The sequence below is a fragment of the Pezoporus occidentalis genome, unplaced genomic scaffold, assembly GCF_034315485.1.
Source record: "Pezoporus occidentalis ecotype Australia unplaced genomic scaffold, CSIRO_AGI_Poc_V1 ctg180, whole genome shotgun sequence".
Lineage (NCBI taxonomy): Eukaryota > Metazoa > Chordata > Aves > Psittaciformes > Psittacidae > Pezoporus > Pezoporus occidentalis.
Genome location: NW_026913641.1, coordinates 1,045,186 through 1,070,179, shown reverse-complemented (window position 1 = coordinate 1,070,179; position 24,994 = coordinate 1,045,186). Strand labels below are relative to the sequence as shown.

The 24,994-nt window shown below is 43.0% G+C and overlaps 1 protein-coding gene and 1 long non-coding RNA gene across 5 annotated transcripts; both read left to right on the top strand.

The window, feature by feature from the left end:
• Positions 1–166: 166 nt before the first annotated feature.
• On the top strand, positions 167–19,660 carry SMAD4 (SMAD family member 4). Of its 4 annotated transcripts, none has more exons than XM_062615399.1 (11): positions 169–1,041; positions 1,933–2,107; positions 2,534–2,563; positions 4,423–4,638; positions 6,449–6,544; positions 6,676–6,786; positions 8,565–8,615; positions 10,338–10,521; positions 11,514–11,682; positions 12,883–13,021; positions 14,660–19,660. In XM_062615399.1, the coding sequence occupies exons 1-11, from the start codon at positions 793–795 to the stop codon at positions 14,869–14,871; spliced, it is 1,632 nt and encodes a 543-aa protein (XP_062471383.1). In that variant the 5' UTR covers positions 169–792; the 3' UTR covers positions 14,872–19,660. The 4 variants fall into 4 exon arrangements, with proteins under 4 accessions (XP_062471384.1, XP_062471383.1, XP_062471382.1 ...); XM_062615398.1 differs by having other exon boundaries at positions 170–1,041; positions 6,425–6,544; XM_062615400.1 differs by lacking the exon at positions 2,534–2,563 and having other exon boundaries at positions 167–1,041; positions 6,425–6,544.
• Positions 11,689–12,366, top strand: LOC134162000 (uncharacterized). The gene is made up of 2 exons (XR_009964159.1): positions 11,689–12,030; positions 12,072–12,366. It is a non-coding gene; the product is annotated as an uncharacterized LOC134162000 (long non-coding RNA).
• Positions 19,661–24,994: the final 5,334 nt, after the last annotated feature.

Below are 24,994 nucleotides of genomic sequence, written 5' to 3'. Positions count from 1 at the left end.
TTTTTCTTGATCCAGAAGAAGCTGGATGCAAACAAGTAAAGACAAATGTGCCAGCTGGGTTTTTCTTACATAAAGATACACACAATACTAGTTGTCATAAATGTGTATTGAGCTAATGGCCAGATAGAGTTGTTTTTTTTTTTCTTTGTGATTAGCAAAGACAAATCTCAGTCTGAGGTCAGAATGTAGCTGAACTATTTGAAGAGGATTATTAAATGAAGATGACAGATAGATTTTTGGTGTACATTCATGCTTCTTCACTGTTCAAATTTTGTTTAAACCTATGCTCCTTGAGTTACAGTCAGCATTTTCACTTGGTCTTATCCTATCATTATAAAACATAGGAAATCATTGTCACTCTTCTCCTTTTCTTGGTTCAGAGCCTGTTCATCTAATAATCCCTACCTTTCTATATGTACATACTATATGTACATGTATATAAACTATAACCTTTATGTTACTAGGGGAAAAAATAATCTTATATATTAAACTATGCAAGCAGTGTCTTAAGCATGTTTTAGCTGTTATGGGACAAGCAGTGCAGTTTTTTGTTTTTTTTTTTCATGTGCTTTTAATATCCTGCACTTAGCTTGAAAATAAAAGAAGCAAAAAGCCACAGACTTCCTTAGAAACATGATCTGCAGTTTGTTAAAAACAATTCTAATGTAGATATTTTTTCCTCCTAGGTTTTACCAAGAGACAGTACATCTAACACTTAACTTGGATCATCAGCTTCAAAATCAGAACAGCCCCCAAAACTGACATCTGATCTGAAAGCAAAAGCTGTGACAAATGGACAATATGTCTATTACTAACACACCAACAAGTAATGATGCTTGTCTGAGCATTGTTCACAGCTTGATGTGCCATCGACAAGGTGGAGAGAGTGAAACTTTTGCAAAACGCGCAATTGAAAGTTTAGTTAAAAAGCTAAAGGAGAAAAAAGATGAATTGGATTCTTTGATTACAGCTATAACCACAAATGGAGCTCATCCTAGCAAGTGTGTTACAATACAGAGAACGCTGGATGGGAGGCTTCAGGTTAGTACCAGTGAAAATCAGATGCTTTCCTCCTAGTGAAGCTGGAACAAGAGTGAGCGACTCAGGATCCTAGAATGTTGAGGAATACTAGCTGTCCTCCGGCATCCCTGCTTTGTAGTCATGTTTTGTGACTGGAGCTCTGGACTGCATCAGTAGTTGATTAATTTTTCTTTTTTCAAAAGCAGAGGGTGTTGGATCAGCTGTTCTAAACGAGTGTGTGTGGCAGTAAAAAGCAGGGTCACATAATAAATGCGGCTGCTTATCCTGGTATTTTCACTAGAAGCTTCTGTTAGCTCTGTGTTGGTCAGCAGTTGGAAGACAGACCTATGATCCCGTGCTAAGGTACTCCAAGGAGTCTGCACTGAGGATTTTTGTTAGCCTTATATCGCCATTGCTCAGTACCTGTATAGTTTGGGTTGTGATTTGCTTGTTCTGGAACAGATGTCATGTTTGCTGGTTAGCTCTCTGTCTACCCTAAGGCATTATTTTTTTTTTTTTTTTTCAGTATAATGGATTGGCATTCTTCTACTTGTAAATCCTTTATAGTGTAGCCTAGTGCCTTGTTCCTCTTGTGGGGCAAAACTCTGTTAATCATCCACGGTGGGGAAGGTGACCGTATGTACTACACTAAGCACAGATTCTGCTTCTGCCGTTTTGTATTGAGTATTTTTTCTTTAAGAATCACAGTGTTGACTTAACCATAGCAAAACCCTAACAGAAGTTTATTTCTCTTGAAGAACTTGGGTAAACTGTGCAATACCTTTTTTCTTTCTTATTTTGGTGATGGAGAGAGGTTGTGGTGATGTTCATCCTCTTCCAGGTTTGTTCCTTACTAAGTAAAGTGAGATGTCTTGCAACTTTCCAAATCAGCTTTTGTGTCTAACTTTTTAGGTGGCTGGTCGCAAGGGATTCCCTCATGTGATTTATGCTCGTCTTTGGAGGTGGCCTGATCTTCATAAAAATGAACTCAAGCATGTTAAATATTGTCAGTATGCTTTTGACTTAAAATGTGACAGTGTCTGTGTAAATCCTTACCATTATGAGCGTGTAGTATCGCCTGGCATTGGTAAGTAACCTCTTGACCTAAAATGTGCAAATAAAATGTAAAATGTTTTCCTTTTGAGTGTAGAAAATACAGGCCTAAGTTAGAAACATTAACTTTTAACGATCTAATGATAAATTATGCTCATGCTCTTGCCCATCTTCTTAATGGAATTTTTCTTTTACCTTTATTCAGAAAAAAAAACCAGTTTCTGTTTGAAAAAGCAGTTTCTGGCTTTTGTGTCAGCTTTTCTATTGGCTTTGCACACAGTTCTTAAAGTTAATGTGTATCCTGTGAATAACTTACCATTGAGACTTGTGTTGTGATAGAGGGGGTAGAATATGTAGAGTCTCTAGGACTGGTTTGTAAAAGCTGATAAACTTAATGTTCAAACACTCTTGAAGATCTCTGTATAATCCTCCACACCCTCTTTTCTTTTTCTTGATAAAGATCTCTCAGGACTGACACTACAGAGTTCTGGTAAGTAGTTCTGCTTACTGTTGCATTTCTGTGGGCACAAACTGTGTTAAACTCTTCAGCATATACACAGTTTATTCCTGTGCATCTTCCTGGGAGGGAGTATAGAGAGCAGATGGAAATGCATTTGTCTCTTTGGTTTTGGAAAATCAACAAAGTAGCATATGAGAGGAAAGTATTGACAAATTCTTTAAATTGAGGTTTCAGTGCAACTTGTTGTTGTGTTCTGTTTTCATTGCCTCAACCTAAAAACACTGAGGAAAAAATAAAAAAATCAAAAACCGCATTTTTTTTTTAACTAGCAGCATTGAACACACAAGAATGTGTGCACATGTGTATAATAGGCTAAGTAATTGAATTCGGAATAACAGATGCTTATGATCTAGTAAGCAGTTTAACAAGAAAATAGTGGAAATTCTGTAATTAATATGCAGTTGAACGAAGCAGTCTGATATTTTTGGTCTCCCTGAAACTTGAGGGAAATTTGATGTTAAATGTCAAAAGAATATTATTCAGAAATCTGAGGTTGTACAGCTGCTTTATTCCAAATCCAATTTTTTTTTTTTCTCCTCCCAGAATAAATTGGTAGAGAAGGAAACCTATGTTTTTAGCACATTATTAGAAGTAATCAAGGAAAATACTCATCAGGTACTGCAGTGATAAGACAAGAATTAACAGGTTCAAACCTAAAAAGGGGAAGTTTAGGTTAGATATAAGGAAGAAGTTTTTCCCTGTGAGAGTGCTGAGGCACTGGAATGGGTTGCCCAGGGAGGTTGTGAATGCTCCATCCCTGGCAGTGTTCAGGGCCAGGTTGGACAGAGCCTTGGGCTACATGGTTTAGTGTGAAGTGTCCCTGCCCATGGCAGGAGGGTTGGAACTGGATGATCTTAAGGTCCTTTCCAGCCCTGACCATTCTGTCATTCTATGAAAAATGACTTAAAAAGCTTCCAAACAACACAACAGACTGTAAACTTCGCAAGCTTTAAGTTGCATACTCATCTCTGCTGATTTGCATGTTACTTGTGTCTTCTGAAAAATGATCCTTGTGTGCAGAATCAGAGCTTAGTAGCTGTTAGTTAAATACGTAGTAAGTGTTCCCTTGTCTTGCTACTCTTTTTTGCAGCAGGAAACAGAAAATTACTGTCAAATTTTAATATATTTAAGGCTGCTTGAAAAACGAGCATGGGAGCTAATGTAGTATAAGAGTTTTACCTGAACGTGCTTAGTGGGATAGATGGAAATAAATTCTTCTTGTGGTTGTGGTAGTAATTTCCTTACACTGTATGTGGAATATTCTAAATTAGTGTCTACACTGTTAAATACAGAGTAGTGTTATGTTGTCTTTGGATGTGAATTTGATGTTTCTAGTCAATTTGGATGGGAGTTGCATAAAATTACTTAAGGGATGTGTGAAGTTTTTTATGTGCTGTTTTCATGAATTACGTTTATCATAGGAGCTTTATATATATTCTTATAATAGGAATTGGTTTGTTAGCTACTGCATTGACTCATGTTTAGGTGCCTGACAAAAAGCATGTTTTTCTCTTTTATTAACCATGTCAAATCACACAGTGATGGACTGGAAAACAAAATGTTGTTGGAATTTACTACTGAGGGACTAAACTTGATTGAGAGCAGTCAGCAAAATGAACAGTTCGCTCTTCCATCCAGTTAATGCTTCAAAATTTCCTGCTGCTGCCTTGTTTATTTGCAGTTTAGAGGAGTGCTTTAGCAATGTTTAGATAGGTTAAATCCTCCTCCCCAGTAGCTTTAATAGCATTGCTTGAAAGCAGTAGTGCGATTTATAGTTAAATCCTGAAAATAGATTTGCTTTGCAAGTTTAACCATTTGCTTCTTTACAGCTCCATCAAGCATGCTGGTGAAAGATGAATACGTTCATGACTATGAGGGGCAGCCATCGCTGTCTTCTGCAGAAGGCCATTCAGTCCAGACCATCCAGCATCCACCAAGTAACAGGGCATCTAACGAGCCTTATAGCACCCCAGCCATGTTAGCTCCTACTGAGGCTAGCACTACCAGCACCACTAATTTTCCCAACATTCCTGTGGCTTCAACAAGTAAGATCCTAGAGATTATATGAAATATTAAACTGTGAAAATGTGACAGCTCTAAGATAACTGCTGTTTTTTTGCCAGAGTAGATATTGCATCAGAACCGTACTTTTGCTACACTATGCTGGGAAAGTGTGTGGCATTACAATCTAGGCAGTCTCTTAAGTATTAACATAAGGTTTTAACTTGGAGCATAATATGAGTAACTTTTCCTGATAACCCAGTCTTTTTTCAGTGAGACTGACATTGCATGAGTGTAACAAGACTGTTTTGGATACGCCAGTGGTTCAGTGATACTACATTAAAAGAACAATTGCCTGCTGACAGAACATTATGGCTGTTATTGGAATAACTGCTGTAGGAATGGAAGAATTTTATTATTTTATTGCAACAGCAAATGGAACAAGCAAATACAGTGTTAAGTGGCAATATCAAGGGGTTTTCAGACAATTCTTCGTTGTTCCACGGCTGACAGAATAAGTCTTCCAGTTTTAACTTTATTATTTTTGTAATGGCCCACTGTACTACCAGAGTGGCAGCCCTAATTGATATTGTCATGAGTCTGTTGGAGAGCTGTGTCAAAGTTTTTGTTAATTTTCTGTGTTATTTGGTACAAGTGGAAGAGTCTGGTTTACCAACATCAAACCTCACTCTTCACTCCAGCAGGACAGTAAAGCAGTTACGTACAGTGTCCTGCAGCTCTAATGTAGGGAAACCAGGGAGTTTGGAGTGGTTTCATGTGCTCTTTGTCACTTCAGTATAAAAAATGTGTGGATTTCATGTTATCAAATTTTATTTTTTCAATAGTGTTTTGATAATGTTTCTAATCTTTGCTGACTACTTTTCTGCTAAAGCTGCAGATGGTTTTGCCAAGTTTGAGATACAATGTCTATTTGTCTCCAGAAGAGAAAAAAGGATGGGCAGTTTAATTGTATTGCCTTTGCACAACAGTTTATAGTCAGTAACTGTTTCTCATCGGTGCTGTAATTGTTGGAGCCCAGTGGACAGGAAAATAAAAAAAAGCTTGTTTTTTTAGGTTTTAGTTCAAGTTTTCAATGTGTTAAATTCTGCTAGCTACACCAGTTTGAGAGAGTGCAAATGTACTTGTGAAACTGCTGACCAGTTTAGTATTAATGGCTGAGCTGAAGCCTTCTAAGATCAAATTCTGTTAACCTGTTCTAAAATATCTGTAGTTTTACTTTAAATCTTAGTTAATTCTTGAAATGTTTATCTGGGAGAAAAAGAATCCCAGAAGCTTTCTCAGAAACAGCCCAGTGATGTGTGCAGCTCTGTTCAAGCACTGTTTTTAAAACTAAAATACTGTTCAGTATGTTTTGGAGGCACATAAATTTAAGTGAGTGTCCTCCTTAGGAACAGTAGTTACAACATCCTGGAAATAAGCAACTGATTGGACCTACTGCTGGCCTGTTTGGATTCATACCAGATCTGCTCCAGCGATGTTATTCAATAAAACTGTGACATCTCTTCTTCTTTCCTTTCAAACTGGAAAATGAGGTGTGAACGGAACAAAGATACGGTTGATGAACAGAGTTGTCTGCATACTTCTACTGCTAGAATATTAAGGGTGTCAGTCAAAATTAGCTAATGCAGAGCATCTTGCTTCAAGTTTCCTAAGACACGCCGGTGGGTGGAAAAAAATACTGAACCAAACTTGTAGGAACTGTGTCTTGCAGTGCCCTTAGTTGAGTGTATTTTCCTACCCAGTAGTGCTGAGCTCTTCTTAATTAAAATTTTGGAACGTTCATGAATAGGTAGTGTGTTCTTTTACCAGGTCAACCTACCAGTATATTGACAGGTAGCCATAGTGATGGACTCTTACAGATTGCTTCAGGGCCTCAGCCAGGAACTCAGCAGAATGGGTTTACAGCTCAGCCAGCTACTTACCATCACAGTGAGTATATACATATGTGCACTCTTCTTAGTTTTCTAAAACCGGTTTCCAAATATTGAGGAGAAATAGAGGATTAGAAGTGAGATGCAGAAAAGCTTCCTTAAAAACCAACCACTCCTTTCTTTTTCTAGATAGTACTACAACTTGGACCGGAAGTCGGACAGCAGCCTACACACCTACCATACCTCACCACCAGAATGGCCATCTTCAGCATCATCCACCTATGCATCCTGGACATTACTGTAAGTAGTGCAGATTTTCACATCACTTGCTTTGTTTCCAGTTTTGTTGAATGGTGGGGGCTCATTTGTGATGATTCTTTACCCCCAAATCCTTTGTTGTTGTTGTTGTTACAGAACTACCATTACTGTGTTTAGTATATTCTGATGGTTAAATGTAAGAGCTTGATAGACTTTCCTCTGGTAAAGCAGCAGAGATCAGAAATTCAGATAGGTATACTGGTACCGTCTGTGTTATAGATGTCTTACTGTACCTGAGAAAAACTGGAGTTTCCTTTCTAAACCTCTGATTCTAAAGCTTTGCAGTCTAATAGTAAATATTTCTTTTGTGACAGATGAAGTTGATGCAGAATGTGGTGTTTGGGTATTTTTCTTTCAATACTTGAAAGGTCCCAGCTGTGTTTATTTTCTAGAAATTTTGAAGTAAAGTCTTAATGATGTAGCAATCTGCATTAAAGCGTTGAATGACCTGTGTCCGTGTATACTAGCCAGTGTGAAAGAACTTTGCTAAAGCTCATGTAGTAAAGCATGGTCTTAACACAGCCTGATTGATAGCTACATTTGGCACACAAACTTGAGAATGATTTTTTATCTGAAGTAGGACCACAACAGCTTGTTGTAAGGTGCAGGAGGTCATGGAAAAAAATAGCGATAAAACTTTTAGGGCAAGTGTCTAGCACAGTATATGCCTTAGACAGAGTATAGTGCAAAAAATCCCCACCCAAATACAAGTTTTTCTAAATTTTGTGGCAAAAAGGTAGAGCAATTCCTTATTTCCTAATACAGTACTGAACCGGATCAGCTGTTTGCAGCAGTATTTGTTAGTGGAGGGGAGAATACATGGTAAGTTAATGTCAGAAAGACTTCTCACCTTCTATCTATCACAAAAATTGTGGTTTAGGTATGGTGAAGTTAATTGTTCTGTTAGGATCCCACTTCATTTATCTTGTATTTGTCAGAAGTACCAGGATGTAAAAACTTCAGTGGTGCTATAGATACTCTATAAATACTCCTCAGTGCATGATCTTTCTATAATTAATATTTGTAACTGGCTAGTGATACCGCATAGAGCTTTTCTTGGCTGCTGCCGTTTCTCACTTGAGAGAGTTGCATGTTTTGACACCTACCAGCGTTGTGCCTGTTTTGACATCTTGTTGCAAAAGCTACTGTTACTTATAATACTATGTTTAAGTCTTTTTTTTTCTTGTTCTCCGCTGCCTGAAAGGGACTTTTAGGTTTTGAAAGTGGAGAGAATAAACTGACCAAGACTGTATTCAGTATTTTTGTCTTTAGAAAATGAGTTCTCTTGGGTTTCTGTCCATCTTCGGGGAGTGTTTCTCATGGTCAAGCCCACAGCATGCTAGGCAATTTGTTCTGTGATGGTTTCTGACAGATTTATATCACGTGCCTCTATACAATGGTTTTCTCCTTGACTAACTTGAGGGCAGATGTGGGGCTTAGGTCCTATTTCTATTACATCTCTGTGTTACATCTGGTTTCTGCTCTCTCCTGGAGCTGGTTCTGTCTTGAGCAGCATGGAGTCTTTCCTCCTGGGATACTAATGGAGCTCTTTGCTCTACTCCCAGATTTTTAGGAAACCACTAAGAGAGTAATTCTTTTGTGAGCATTTTATCCCTGGTCAGATTTGGCCAGTTGATTCAGAAACTACTGGGATTTGTAACATCTGGCATCCTCACAGGTGTCTTTTTATAGGAAAACAAGTTAAGAAAGAAAACCTTGCTTTTTCTTATGTAAAACAAATTGCATGTTTTCTCTTAAAGGGCCAGTTCACAATGAACTTGCATTCCAGCCTCCTATATCAAATCATCCTGGTGAGTAAAATCTAACATGTAATGCTAATGCTGTGGAAGCTAGTAACTTTCTGGTTTGAGTCTGTTGATTTTTTTCTTTGTGTATTTGTTTGGGTATTTTTTGTATCAAATACTCTAAAATTTGAGATATATATTCAAAAGGGAAGGAAGGAAAAAAACCTGTTTTGTGGTCTTTTGAATTCAGATGTCTCTTTTGGAATGGTGACATAAGCTGCAAACTGAATTCAGTTTAGATGCCTAAGTCAAGAACTGCAGTCCTCAAACCTGTATTGGAGGTGTCTGAGCTCTGAATATCCTTGATCATAACCTTTGCAGGGTGCCTGAAGTTGTACTTTCTGCTTGCTTAGGACCATCATGGACCTTAGGTCATGCCAGAGCCCTCTCTCATCTATGATCTAGAAGTCTATCTTCACAGCCAGATAGACTGAAAGATAGGTATTGTCCTTGCATTTTGGTGCTCAAGTTCCTCTTTGGGCCTCTGTGTAGGGCCTTGCTCTTTCCAGGAGTCTTCATTAATGTAGCAGTTCATGGAACCAAGGAGGTCTTGTCTTGCAGTACAAGCTAGCTCCATTGCAGGTACAAGGTGATACTCTGTTTTTAGCAACAGCAAAGCTGTTGCTGTGCAGGAAAGCTGCATAGGTGAAGAGCTTGAAATTTTAAATTGTTTGTTCATTGAAAAGTGACTAAATCAGTACCATAAATAAAACTGTAATAACTGCTGGCTGAACTTAACTGTAGCTAAATTGTGTTTTATTTTATTTAGTATGTCTCTTTCACCCTGCTGATTGAGCTATTGGTTTCACCCTTGGAGACATGAGTATTCATTTGAAGATAAAATAATTTAAAGGAATTCAGGCACCTTGGTTTATTCTTTCCTAATAAAACCAGAACAACAATTTCTTCAGGAGAGTAGGTGTGCAGCTCTTTGTAAGGAATGAATACCTGTCAAGGCCCTGGAGATGGTCTTTTGCTCCTGGCTTATCAGGCTGTTGTGTTTAGGTCCTTTTCTGCTTATCCTGTTTTGAGGTCATTGTAGTGCTAATTCTCTTTGTCCTCCCCTGCAAACTGCTGTGTTAGCCTTTTGTGGAAATGTGGCCTTGTAGTCAGCAAAGGGGCTGAGTCCCCAAAATCTCCAGCGACTTCAGCTTATGCCAACTTTAGGTTTTAGTATGTCTGAAGAGAAAAACTCTTAACACTTGAAAGCAAACACAGTAAGCTGTGTGGAAGGCTTGACAAGCCAATTGCTCCCAGGTAGCACACAAGCAGCTGGTATATGTATATGAAGTTACTTGGTGTTTTGTCAGGTTTCCTCACTTACTTGAGTTTCATACAATGTATGAAACCCAAAGTTTTGGGTTTCATACAATGTATTACTTCTTTACGTTAAAGAACAAAATCAGGCAATAGTTAGAAGGTGCAGGAATGCAGACGGCTTACAAAATCTAACTGGAATTATAAACTGTACAGAGACTTGTAAGGTGTTAACTACAAAACCTCTTCACATCAGTGTGTGCTCAAAAATGACAAGCCCCTGTTCATTGTAGTATGTAGCATTTTTCTGTGCTAGCAGACATGCCTTTGTGTATCTGAACTTGCTTATGTGAATATACACTCATACTCTGAATGATAAATGCAGTTTCAGAAGGCTTAATTGATTATCTGGAATGGGTTTATAGGTTTTTTTTTGTGCATTTTGGTCAGTTAATCATATATATTCTTTAGCTCCAGAATATTGGTGTTCAATCGCTTATTTTGAAATGGACGTGCAAGTTGGGGAAACATTTAAGGTCCCTTCAAGCTGTCCGATCGTGACTGTTGATGGGTATGTGGATCCTTCTGGAGGAGATCGCTTTTGCCTGGGCCAGCTTTCCAACGTGCATAGAACAGAAGCCATTGAGAGAGCAAGGTAATCCGCACATCTCAAAAGCTCCAGCTGTCTGTGGTATTTGATAACATTTTGTTTCTGCCTTCAGTTCATGCCTCCCTTTTCAAACTACAAGTATGGTATGTTTCTTTTAACTGAATTAACTGCAGCAGAGTGTATCTTTCTAGGCCACTGCGGTTAGGCATTCAGAATGTGAACTGCGTGACAAAGACCCTCAGTGCTTTGCAGAAGCACGTTGCTTTTCATTGCTCTCAAAGGCTCTGCTGTCAGGGATAAAATTAGCAACCCGTGCCATTATGTATGCAGGCTGAATATTAGCTCTCCACACCAGAGAGTGATGTGAGAATAGTAGCAATATATAGATTTGTCAGAGGAGCAAAGAAGCATTGATGGAGAGCTATTTGGATTTTCATTCATTCTCACCATGCACGTGCTAGGCTTTGTGGAATCACAGAGAACTGAAGCCATCTTGCAGCTTTTTTTTTTTCCCCTCTTTGAAACAAAAAAAGAAGAAAATTATTCCATGTCTTCAGAAATGTGCATTGTGACAAGCACAGATTTGCATTGTGACAAGTAAGATGCTAGATTGCTGTAATGTGATCCAAATGAGCAAACAGTTCTGCATTAAAATGTGGCTTTGTGTATGTACTTGAGTGACTTTCTGTGCTGGAGTACTTGTGGGTGATTTTCCACTTCTGAACAGAGCTGAATGTGTTTGGTATCCTGTCTCTGTACTGTCAGCGAGTGCAGTAGCTGCTACTCAGATATCACAGTTTCTGCATTCTGTTTCATGTAGACCATTTGCATGGTATTACAGTATTTTTTACTGTACTGATTTTGTGTAACTATCTACTAACTTATACCTCAGATAATAATTAGAATTTGAAATCCTTGGGTGAATGGAGTGTAAGTTAAGGCACCACAGATGACTGCTGGAGACCTAGGCTTATTTAGTAAAGGTGTGATTTATAGTATGCGTACATGGGTGCATTGTACCTGTTTTTCTTTTTAAGGTTGCACATAGGTAAGGGAGTGCAGCTGGAGTGCAAAGGGGAAGGTGACGTGTGGGTTAGATGCCTCAGTGACCACGCGGTCTTCGTCCAGAGTTACTACCTGGATAGAGAAGCAGGGCGTGCTCCAGGGGATGCTGTTCACAAGATATACCCAAGTGCATATATAAAGGTTAGTTTGATGTTCCTGGATGAAAATTGTGAGGGAAATAGCATTTGGTTCTGGTATGTGTTGGGAAAGCAATGAGATACTGAAATAAATGTAACTGTTTTTGATTATCCTTTAAAAAAAGCCCTAAAATTTCCATTTGACAGCTCTCTTGAGTTTTTAAAATTACTCTAAAATGAAAGCATCATCTAGCTACTACAGAAATGACTGATTTTGTATTTCATCACAGTCTTAATAGCGGGTTTTTATATTTTTAGCCTTACAATTTTAAATTAACTGCTACTAAATTTTTTACCATAGGTTATCTGTTTCTTTACCTCCAAAGCAAGAAGAGTTGGGAAAGTGCAGAGTGTAAAGTGTGTGTTAAAGTGATCCACTTCATGAACCTGAAGTGATCCAGGGACCACTTAAGTTGCATGGAAACAAATTATTTTCAACAGATTGCTACTTGGAGGTGCCTCTGTCAGACATGAAACTTTATTTAGCACAAGTCACACTTGTAAAAAAAGTAATTCTTGAATTAGAGAGAAACTGCTTGAAGTTTGCAGTTATTTATTTTTAATCCTCAGTTTTGCAGGCAGGTTGTGTAATGAAGGTGAAAGAAACCCCATCAGCCTCTATATACAAGGTTTCTAGTACGAGAACAGAATTCCTGTATACATTAGTGCCAAGCCTGATCACAAAGATGGAGAATGCTACCAACCCAGAATCTAGCTGCTGAAACCTCAGGCCGATTGATTATCAGTGTTTCTTTTAAATACAGTAACATATTTCCGTGAAGCAGTGAAGAATGAAGTCTGACAAAGTTAAGCAGGAATTGCTGGCTTCCATTTTTATTTATATGCCTATTTTGTGGAAATACTGGGATTTAACTGAAAAGTTGGTATTTTATCAGCATGTAGCATCCTTCAGACTTTGATCCTGCAGTCACTTCCACACAAGCTATTTCTGCAGCCTGCTCAGCTCAGCCAGGTTCTGGAATTGCCAGTGTGGTAACATGAAGAGTGTTTAAGAATCAGCTTTAATCTGTTAGAAATAAAACTAGTAAGGGAAGATTTGCTTTACCTAAGTGTATGGTGAGACTGTAGGATTTGCTTTGGGAAAGCAGAGTTTTCCAGATTATTGGGGATGGGAGGTGAGGAATTTTTTATTTCACTGATTTCTGTAAGTCTGTGTAATTTGATATTTTCTTTTTTTTTAAAGGTGTTTGACTTGCGCCAGTGCCATCGTCAGATGCAACAGCAGGCTGCCACTGCCCAAGCTGCTGCTGCTGCTCAAGCTGCAGCGGTAGCAGGAAACATCCCTGGACCAGGTTCTGTAGGTGGAATAGCCCCAGCCATTAGTAAGTACATTAACTGCTTGGTCTCCTTTATTCCTTACCTGAAAATAAATAACAGAGCTCCCCCTTTTAACAGCACCCATCCACCTGCTGCCCCCAGAACAGCACAAGTAAAGTGCAAGTGAGGTAGCATGACTGAGGCAAGATGGGGCTGGGTGGCATTGTGATCACTCTGTATTCATCCACTTCTAACCTTCTCTACACACCAGTTTTCACTCTGTAGTCTTCAGGTAATATTGGATATAGAAGTGGCTGCTTATTGTACTGCTTATTAAGAAGTACTTACTGTATTTCTTGGAGTACAATAAGCAGATCCACTTCAATTTTTGCAGTACAATGGAGAACACATTATATGCAAGGTGGAATAGTGTACCCTGTTACTTTAAACAAAGATACTTTGGGGCTGCTTAGACTAAAGCTTTTGAAAAAATAGTCTTTGAGATCTGATCTCAAGAAAATGGTGTTCAAAACAATGGAATTACTGGGCAACAAAGTCCTTGTCTAGGTTTAGGGAAACATAATACTAGGATTCTTGAGACGAGGAAGAAGAGAGTGTGACGGTGTTTAGTGGTGTGTTTTTTTTTTGTGTTTTTTTTTTTTTTCTTTTTAAGTTATTCTGGGGTAAAGTTTTCTTAATTACTAAATTCTAGATCCTTGAACTTGTACCTAAGTACTTTTTAAGAGCATTAAGTACTTCCATGTCTCAGGCTGCTTTATAGAATCATAGAATCATGGAATAGTTAGGGTTGGAAAGGACCTTAAGATCATGTAGTTCCAACCCCCTGCCATGGGCAGGGACATCTCACAGTAGACCTTGTCACCCAAGGCTGTGTCCAACCTGGCACTGAACACTGCCAGGGATGGAGCATTTACCACTTCTCTGGGCAGCTTGTTCCAGTGCCTCACCACCCTCACAGTAAAGAATTTCTTCCTGTGTGCCATAGCATTTTCTGGATTCCATGTGGCTCTTTTTGGCTATCCTACAAATCACTGAGGGCATTTGGGGATTGTATGTAACTTTTTGTCTTAGCCATATGTGTGATTTGAAGTTTGCCAGCTATTAATCTTTTTATTAGATATAAGTAGTGTCATTTGTTAATCCAGCTTCTTGCAGGGGGTAAGCCTGAGTTCTGTGTTGAAAATGCAACATTTGGCAAACCTCAAGAATAAGTGTTTTCTGACTGTATTTCCTGAATAAGGTTTACATGCATTGTATCGTGTAAGATTCTGGGTTTCATAATGTCTGCTTTATCATAAGAGATTCAGTATTTCAGCACCCTTTCAAAGTTGAAGAATGATGAAAAAACAACTAATTAAAAGAAATGCAAAATGATTGCTATGTTCCATCCCTGGCAGTGTTCAGGGCCGGGTTGGAGAGATTCTTGGGTGACCCAGTCTGGTGTGAGGCATCCCTGCCCATGGCAGGGAGTTGGGACTGGGCAATCTTAAGGTTCTTTCCAACCCAAAACATTCTGTGATTCTATGATTTGTGATAGCAGAGATCTAGAAATATGGATTGGCTTTGGTTGTGGTGAGAGGGAACTGCACGTGAAGGAAGACCCAAACAAACATGAGTGGCTAAAACAGATAATGGAAGAACATATCCATGAACACTTACTTGATGAAACCTCTCCTGTTTAGGTTTGTCAGCTGCTGCTGGAATTGGTGTAGATGATCTTCGCCGCTTATGCATACTCAGGATGAGTTTTGTGAAAGGTTGGGGACCTGATTACCCAAGGCAGAGCATCAAAGAGACACCGTGCTGGATTGAAATTCACTTACACCGTGCGCTCCAGCTTCTAGATGAAGTACTTCATACCATGCCTATTGCAGACCCACAACCTTTAGACTGAGATCCTTGTGCTGCACTGCTGTGGGCCATTATATTGTGAGGATGGTGGATTGTAAAATACAATTCTGTTTATAACCTGAAGATATATTTTACTTTTGTTCTGCTTAATCTTCTTAAAACAGGTTTTAAAAATGCGTTTGCCGCCTTGCTCTTAGCAGAAAGAAACTGAACATGCGGAATTTGAATTTCAGTTATTTTCAGAACTTAAATGTTGTAATACAGGGCTTAAAGTGAAAGGTAAATGCCTTATAGAGACTTCACAGTGTTGGGTTTGTTCCCTGCAAAAATTTTCCTTCTCTATTGTGGCATCTTGGTGATAAGCCTCACAGGAGCCTTTTGTATGCAGAATATATATTATATATATATTTATATCTGAAAATTCCTTCTAGTAGTTACAAGCATTTACCTTATAGCAGCTTTACAATTCAGACTGATTTGTGGTGTTCTTTTTAGGGAACAATGGTTAACAGAAGACTTCTTTATTTTGTTGACTATCTTATGATTTTTCCAGATTAAAACATAGAAGCTGCCAAAAATTGAGGGATGAGACATACGTTGTTGGCATTGATCTGAAATAGCAAGGAAAAGAAACGTGGCTTTTCCTTCACTAGTTTTTAAAAAAGATATCTTTAGATTTTTATTTATATTGACACATGAGTTTTAAAACACTAAAGGAAATGGATACTTTCAGTGCTGGCACTCAGATCTAACATGAAATACCCAGTCTCCCACTGAAGTTGCCACTGAAATTGCATATTGAGTACCTAATGGCAGGAACATATTTTCATAATTACTACTGACTTCTATGATTTTACTCAAGTAAAACCTGGCAGGTATTTTAAAAAGTTGCATGATTCTTTTTACTTGCATATACCATTAAATCATGTATAATAATAACACATCAATATTTAGGATTTGGTTTTTTGTATCTGTTCACCATTTCCACTCAGGGCAAGATGGCAAACTTGTTTTTATACCTCTCGGTTATTTTAAGCCCTATGCCATCAATGACCGTATCAATTGGCAATGACTTTGTATAGAGAATTTACAGTAGAAAAAAACCTGCAAATGTATTGACTGTATGACAGATACAATATGTATGCTTTCTCTCTAGCTAATAGTATAAATAAAATTATGAAAACCCTGATTTTTATAAATTTAATTTGCTTCTGTTATGTAATTTTGCACCATGAAATCATTGATCTGGAGTGATGAATTAATGTCCTTTGCAAGACGAGCAGCAGCAGCCAGTAGTGGTAGGAATTTTTCTTGGCCATGAAGCCAGTCCAGTTTTTCTTTCTTTCACTGCTTCTCGATAGAAGTGTGTCCTGAGGGTATGTGCTTTGGCTCTTTGATGGGGCTTGAGGAGAGAGCAGGAATTCCTTATTTTCTCCCATGTATGTGTAGAGAGCTCAGTTAAGCAGGCTTAGAAGTACGTAGACTCCAGCTTAAATCTCTCAAGCCATGCCAGTTTGGTCTGCCTGTCATGCTGTTCTGAGCCGACCTGGCAGCACAGCTGTAGTGGTTAACATAAGTAGAAGACTTGGAAGAGATTATTCGGAAGCTTTTTGCCAAGTTTCTTGCATAGTTTCAGGAATCTGCTTAGGGCTGTGACACACAGTGCTTAGGTGCTGCTTTCCCCGTGTGCTGACATTCTTAGGAAGGCAGTCAGCAGTCACTGTTTCTGTCTTAGCAACAGCCAGAAATGGATGAGTTTTGTCTGTATTTTCATTAACAGTGTTGCCTTCTTCAGACTTGCCTCTAATGAGATCATTGTTGGGTGGGTTTTTTCACCTCTTTGCAGCAACTTCTTGGTGTTTGGAAAAACAGTGTTTGCTTTTCTCAAGGCCTTCGGTTTAAAACCTTTTTCATTTCTCTTTCTTAATGATGCAGTTTGTCTGAAAAGCAAGCTTCTTGAAGAGCACTGTGATTAGAGGCTTCTGACTACATCCTCAGAGAAGCTTATTAACCTGCAGCTCAGTAACACTTCATCCACAACTGAAAACTTGATCTGGGGGAAGAAATGAAAATCTGACCACACATTCTTCTTGCCAGCCTCCCCTTTGAATTGCCAGTCCTGCTCTTACAGTGGGGTTCGAGATTCCTCAGGTTTTGGGAAGTGCCTTCTGTCTGATCAATTTCTTGTAATAGACTGTTTGTTTGGTTAGGAGGCCATGTGCTTATGCTCTGTTTAACTTAGTGGTTTTCCAAGGTGCTCATCTTGGTGGATGACTGATCTGTGTATGGCTACTTCACAGAAAACCTTTTGTACCAGTTGCTCTCATTTTGATTGTGCCAAATTTTGATAAAACTGGGAAAGGTTGTTGATTTTCTTGCCTCTATTACAGTCGGAAAGAATTCAGCTGTTAAAGAGTACTTCTCTTTTTGCAGATGTTTTTCAAATCTCCTTAAGCCTCTACCTGCAGTGAATGGTACCCCTGGTGTTGTATTTAGATGGCCAGGAATGTTCAGGATAGAGCAACAAAATAATGTCATATGAGTTTATTGGAACCAAGAAATCAGGCTCCACATGAGAAACCTGAACATTGTGTAAGTAAGTCAGTAAAGATGGCATTCATCTTCTCCAGCAGGCCATTACTGATAAGGTGCAGCTGTAACTGTTGAAGGGCAAAATGAGAGACATAGTTTTTAATACACCTTTAATGTAATTTCTGTGCTTTTATTTCTTACCAGAAGGCATAGAAGGCAGCACATAGCGAATTGGAAACCCTTCAGCAGCAGCACATTGAATCTCTGACAGTCCTGCATTTACATCTCTTTCTCAGATTCAAGGAAGAGCTACAGCTCCTTGACAGCCGTGACGGTCCCCATACGTGCCGTAGGCAGGGATGTCGGAGTCGCATCTCTTCAGCTCTGAATGTCTCAGGTTCAGTGAGCTCAACAAGTACATTTTTCAACCAGCAGTCTCCTGCTTGTGATCCTGTGCCTGTGCCTGCTCTGCTGACTTCTCTCGGTGAAGTAATCACCCCTGTGCTTCTCACCCTCACTTACGTGCTCCTCAAGCCCAGCATTGTGCGTGGGTCACTGTGTAATTTCACTGAAGAGCTGCGATTAGCACCGGAAGCTTTAGCCGGCTTTAGCCGTGTTATTGTAAGCGGTGTTATTGTGTGTTATTGAAAGCGAGGGCATTTGAAGTTAACACAGAGTAGAGGTGTAGGAGAGGAAGCCTTTTATGCTGGAATGGTTTTAAGTTACTCAGTTCTAACAGGAATACTAACTGGACTCCCCTCTGTGATACAAATCACTTCATTAACAGCTTATGCCTACAGGAGACCTGGGAAGAGCTCTGGCTGCTTTATAGATGGAGACCTGAAGTACAGAGGAGACAAGACAGTCTCTCCCAGCCACAGAACAGGTCTGTAGCAGCAGTAGTCATTGAACCTGTGTCCAACTCCTGTGCCTTACCTTTGAGACCATCTTCTTGTGACACTTCCAACGACGACAGCATCCTCTCTGCGTAGCTCAGGAATGACTGCCTCAGTTCTTTTACTAGGAACCATTGAAAACAATTCCAATGCCAGTGTGTATAGGGGAGCTCCTGCCCCTGAACCCTTCAAATGTTGTTTACGTCATGGTGGTGGTGTTTATTGACACCTCTCTAATCTCTTCTTGGAAGAGTAAGCGCTTTAGAAAGGACTGTCTCCTTGACCTGCATCTGTACTCTGCTGCGCAGGGTGACTGGGCTCGCTGGTCACTTCTCTAATGCAGCCAGTTAAAAGAGAGCCAGATGGGTCTGCCTCTAAGTGGGATTCAGGCTTGGTCTAAGAAATCCTCTTTCCTCCCCACCCTCCTCCCGTCAGGCCTCAAGCTACTTCACATCCGCTCTAAAGTTGCGAGATGTTTCGTTGTCAGGTATTGAGAAGGACACAGTTTTTGGGAGGTGACTTTCTTTTTTGTTGTTTTAAAAGACATAAACATTAAAAGCGATAGTCTTGCCTGGCCCTGCATATGCCAGGAGCATTTCCATGACTCGCAGCAGGTTTTTGGGGGGCACAGTGCTGTGGTTGGGACTGAGATTTGCAAGTTCCCTATCTTAGGTGTGCATGTTACTCATGAGCACTAAGCTGGTCGCTCCTTCCCCTGTTGCAGTTTAGTCATCTCCTTGTTCCTGGGCAGGAAAGGGAAACCAATGGAAAGCATTTCTCCAGCAATCATGGGGGAGATGGGTGCTGTGTGTACTCTTCTGTCACATCACCACCTCCAGAATGCTCTGCTCTGCTCGACAGCGTTTCTGAAGGGATCAGGGGGGTGTGAGCGTGTGTTTGGGGCTGCTGAGGTCCCCAGGAGCTGCCCTGGCTTCTCACTTGGTGAGACCTGGTGGAAAGCAGAGCTGCTGCCCGTGAAAACCTAAGAGATTCTGGCACTGTTGGCTGCTGTTGTACCTTGGTACCATCACTCCTAAATTTACAGTACTTGAGCCTTCCGAGCTCACCAGAATCACCCAGTGCTTTCCTGTTCCGGTACCTTTTCCTGTGTCTTGGTGAAGTTTGGTACCACCACGAAGCTCTGATTGAGCCGGGTTGAGAGCTGGAAAGCACCAGAACCCAAAACTCACCATGAGAGGTTTTTTTTTAGCACGAAAGCCTAGCTAAGCGTTTCTGCTTTCAGCCATTGCCTTTTGATAAGCGGTCAACGGAATTCCCAGTAGTTCCTTTGTAGCTTACTGTATGTTTTTCATTAGACCTAGTTTGTGGATAATATACTGTAGTTAACTTTCCTGAAATTCTGTAACAGAGTATGTTTTTGATTAAAAAAGGTTAAAGAGTCAAGTCTTCGGCTTCTTTATTGCCTTCAGTGGAGAGTGTTTACCCTGTTTGTGTCTGGCTGTCAGAGCTGATAGCCACGGTCTGGAGCTGGGTCAGGGCTGCGGTTTCGGAGCATCCTTTCCTCAGCATCCTCTGTGTGGATACTTGGGTGCAACCAGCATTGAACGCAAAGACAAGTGCGTGTCCAGTGTGGTAGGATCCCTGGGTGACCAGAGGCACGCAGGTACCTGTCTGGTTTAACCTGGTGGAGCACAACAGGTCTGTTGGTGGTGTTATTAATGGAAATTACTTACTTTAAGCAAGCAGCCAAGCTCTGTGTGTTTTTGGCTTGGAGCAAGAGCCAGGGCTCTGCAGTTGCATGTGTTGGTATGAGATTTGTCCTGTGCATGGGAGTTCAGTTCCATCCATAATGCAGTCCCCAGCACAGGCACAGGCTGGGGGAGACTGGATGGAGCAGCCTGAGGAGAAGGACTTGGGGTGCTGGGTGAGGAGAAGCTCCCCATGACCTGGCTTCAGTGAGTGCTTGAGTCCAGAACCCCCGTGTGTTGGGCTGCACCCCCAGAGCGTGAGCAGCAGCTCAGGGAGGGGATCCTGCCCCTCTGCTGCACTCTGGGGAGACCCCCCCTGCAGTCCTGATCCAGCTCTGGGGCAGCAGCACAAGAGGGACGTGGAGCTGTTGGAGCGAGGCCAGAGGAGGCCATGGAGATGCTGCGAGGGCTGGAGCAGCTCTGCTCTGGAGCCAGGCTGAGAGAGCTGGGCTGGGGCAGCCTGGAGAAGAGAAGGCTCCTGAAGGGGAGACCTGAGAGCAGCTCCAGTGCCTGAAGAGGCTGCAGGAAACCTGGAGAGGGGCTTGGGACAAGGGATGTAGGGACAGGCCAAGGGGAATGGCTTTAACCTGCCCGAGGGGAGACTGAGATGAGCTCTTAGGCAAAAGCTCTTTGCTGTGAGGGTGCTGAGGCGCTGGCACAGGGTGCCCAGAGAAGCTGTGGCTGCCCCATCCCTGGCAGTGTTCAAGGCCAGGTTGGACACAGGGGCTTGGAGCAAGCTGCCCTAGTGGAAGGGGTCCCTGCCCGTGGCAGGGTTTGGAGCTGGAGGAGCTTTAAGCTCCCTTCCAACCCAAACCAGTCTGGGATTCTGTAATTTATGGGACATGGGGCTCGTGGCTCCTGTGGTTGCTGGGGCTCCCCTGGCACCAGCACCACTGAAGCCATCCTGAGCTGGTCTGTGCTGTGTCTGCATTGGTGTCCAGCAGCACCTTTCCACTTCACGGTTGTGCCTTGTCTCCGGGTCAAGAGGTCTCTGCTGCCCGAGGGGTTGGGGGATACCCCTCCCATGCCAGACCCCTGCCCACCGCGCTGCCATCGGCATTCCCATGGGACACAGGCGTGACCAAGGCCTGGCCGGTGCAGCCCCATGGCCGCGGCCGTGCCCCATGGCGGGGTCCGGGCCGCTGCGCGGTGCCTCCCGGGTCGGTGCCGCTAGGTGTCCGTAGTGCTCCATGCTGCGGAGCCTCGGCTCTGAGCGGGGAGCGGGGCTGGAGCCCCGGCCCCGGGGGTTACGGGGGCCCGGGGACCTGGCGGCTTCAGGAGCATCCCTGAGGGTTCCGTCCCCTTTGGTCGCTGCGTCTCAGCCATGGGAGGTACCAGGGATGGGGATGTCCCGGGGCAGCGCCCGGCGCTGGGGTGGTTCTGTTGGATGCAGGTGTTGGGGGGAAGCTCTCCATAGAAGTGTGGGGCACTGGTTTGGGTGGCCACGGCTGAGCCCAGCCCTGGCAGCGTCTCCATGGCCTTGCTCCAGTGCAGTGCTGCTGAGTGACCTCCTGATGCCAGGTTGTGTCCATCTCCCGTTTCATATAACCATAGAATTAAGTTGGAAAAGCCCTTGAAGCTCATCCAGTCCAACCGTTCCCAGCACTGCCAAGGCCACCCCTAACCCATGGCACTGAGGCCTCGTCTCCAAGCTGTGTGAACCCTTGCAGGGACGGTGACTGCAGCCCTGCCCTGGGCAGCCTGTTCCAATGCCTGAGCACCCTTTGGGATGGGAGTGTTCTGTAACCTCCAATTGGTACCTCCCCTCCCAACACTGTTTCCCCCCAGTCTGAGGGAGTTTTGCACCCTGTGCTTCACACAGAGTGCTCTAATGGTGCCTTTGGAAGTCATCGTGTCCCCTTTGTGCCATGAGCTGCCTTCTCCTGCCTGTCCTCCCCTCTTCTGACCCTAGTTCTGTTGTTGGAAGGAGCCTGCTTCGCTCTGTCTGGTTCTCGTGCTGGCTCACGATGCAGTGTGCTCAGATACTCCGGCAGTGTCAGGACAGATCTGTTCTTGCTCCCTGTTGAAGCATCCTTCCTTCCCCATTTCTTAGCAAGGGGCACCTGTGGGAGGGAGCAGCTCCCTCCAGGATGGGGAGGTTTTGTCTGGAACCAATTTATGGTTGTTCTGTAGGGGAAATGATAGCAGCCGCTCCCGCTGGCAGCGCACAGGGATGCATTGACATGTGTTACTGCCTGGCCAAAGATCTTAGATACCTGAGGCTGCTTTGCTTTGGGAGGATGCATCTCCCTGGCTCAGCATCGGCTGTAAACACAGTCCTGGAGTACATGGGGGTGATGGAGCTTGTGGTCCTCAAAGCCACCTCCCTGGCGCTCATGGCCCCAAATCTGTTCATTCTCTTCAAGGGGACAGAAAGGAGATTACTCCCTTTTAATGAGAACAAAGTCTTTCAATGATGCCTTGGGAAGAGATCAAAGCGTGTTTAAATTCACTTCACCTGGAGAAGTTTTACTGTTGCAGGAAGAGGCCTCAGACATAAAACCCCTGACAGCGAGGAGCTAAACCCTCATCTCTTCCAGATGAACACCAGCATCCTCAGCCCCAGCCCCTCCAACGTGCGTTATTTACAGCGCAGGTTGCACTCCCGGTTACCCCGGCCTTGCATGAGACGGGCACGGGCTCAGAACGCGCCGCTTCCCATCCATCTGCTGTCATGAACGGTATTTTTCCATGCTCGGGAGCGCTTGTGATGGGTGACTCATCCCACCAGGAATCTCGTCCACGGAAGGGGAAGCACTCGGCACCGGCACGGGCTGCTGCCCCGCTGCCAGCAGGCGGGCCAGGGCGGCCGAGTGAGGCCAACGCTGTTATTCCTATAGGAAGTTCAAAGGAAGCTTTAAATGCACTTTTCCTTTCATGCTCGGCAGCTCCGCGCTGCTCCCTTGGCTGGGCTGCAGCAGGAGGGCTCCTGAGAGGCTGGGTTGGCATCAGCCACAAGCCCCGCAGGACCATCGCTGTCACGGTCCCATCGCTGCTCTGCTGCAGCAGCATCTGCCTGCTCCGATAGCCTGGTCCCCGCGTTGGGAAAACCTCTGGCTCTTTGTTGGGAGCAAGGGTGGGAATAGGGATGTGAAAGCTCTCCAGCTCCCTGGGGATGTTTGCTGTCGGTGCTGTGGCTGTTGCTCAGTAGCTGTGGTGTGACCCTCGGGGTGGAAGTGGAGCGGGCTGGCCCTGAGCTCAGCACCTCCTGTTGGGTCCTGAAAACCAGCCATGGTCCAAGCGCTCCTGCTCTGCTGCCCACAGGTCTCACACTGGGGCAGCAGGTACAGCACAGGGACTGGCAACAGGATGCTGTGTGTTAAAACCAGTAAATAAATAAACCCCCTCTTGTGCTTCGTGCTGTTCCTTCACTTGTGCGAGCACCGGGGCTGCTGCATTGGGGCAGGGAGCTGCGTCCAGAGATCCTCTCCATCCTTGGAACCAGAGGTCCCTTCTCCATGTCCTGTAAGGACACTTAACATCGGCTGTAGCGCTGACAGGTAGAAGGGTGATGCTTCCCTTGGGATGAGGCTGCCCATGCATCGGGACTCCGGGGAGAAGCTGGGTTTTGGGTTGGAATGGGGAGTTTGGGAAGGAGCTCACCTATGGGTGAGTGATCTCCTGTGTCAGGCCAGAAAGGAGCTCTCTGCCCATGGGCAGCTCCTGATCCCTGCCCTGCAGGTACAAACAAGCTGGAAAGGGGCAGCACTGCTCTGGAGCCAGGCTGAGAGAGCTGGGCTGGGGCAGCCTGGAGAAGAGAAGGCTCCGGAAGGGGAGACCTGAGAGCAGCTCCAGTGCCTAAAGGGGCTGCAGGAAAGCTGGAGAGGGGCTTGGGACAAGGGATGTAGGGACAGGCCAAGGGGAATGGCTTGAACCTGCCAGAGGGGAGACTGAGATGAGCTCTTAGGCAGAAGCTCTTTGCTGTGAGGGTGCTGAGGCGCTGGCACAGGGTGCCCAGAGAAGCTGTGGCTGCCCCATCCCTGGCAGTGTTCAAGGGCAGGTTGGACACAGGGGCTTGGAGCAAGCTGCTCTAGTGGAAGGGGTCCCTGCCCGTAGCAGGGTTTGGAACTGGATGAGCTTTAAGGTCGCTTCAACCCAAACCAGGCTCAGATTCTGTGATTTCTGCTGCTGGTCGATGCTCGCACACACGAGTACAAGGAGTTTACCTTGCACTAACTTCAAATGCAGGGTCCTCACCATGGCACCCAGCAGCAGCTACACCTTCTGGAAGACACCAGTTTCTTTGTAAAGGCAGAAGTTAACAGGCAGCAGGACCACTGGCACATGAAGTCACTCAGCCACAAAGCCAGGTCTGCAGTGTATTAACCACTGGGAAACCCCCATGGTGTTTGGGTGAGGGTCATCACCCATCCCTATCCCCATCCCCAGCCTCCACGGGCTGCTCCAGGTGACAACCAAAGGGAGCAAAACATTCAAGTTAATGGAAACGAGTCTTTATTAAGTAACTTTTAATATCAGAAAAATAAAACTCTTATAATTCTCTTTACAGCAAATATATAATATCAGTGCTTTGGCCATCATAAGTTAAAGGCCCTTTATCATAAAATATATGGTTTTTAAACTTTACTCAAATTGAATAACCCCTATGACCTCCCTACATATACATAACAAAAAGTGTAGTAAAATTAGCAAATACTAAATTATATTGATAGTTTTCATTCTTAAGTTTGTGGTTTATAGAAATAGTACACCCAGCTAACATCTGTTGACTCCTTGGCTTATTAGTTGCGGTGTACAATGCGGTATAATACAAAATACATGCCCCGTGAACGCTTGTTTGCATCTACAAGACTGCAGCTACAGAGTAGGATTCAATACTGACAAGTAACTATTCTATAAGCAATCATAGCATTGAAGTTATGCAGTACATAACGTGCCATCAAGGCAACTCTTATACTGAAAATCATGAAATAAAAACCATTATCTGTAAACTCTTCATACGAAATGTAACTCTTCAAGTGGAAATAAAAAATAAATTTTTCTGTATATTTAGTAGTTCAGTACACAT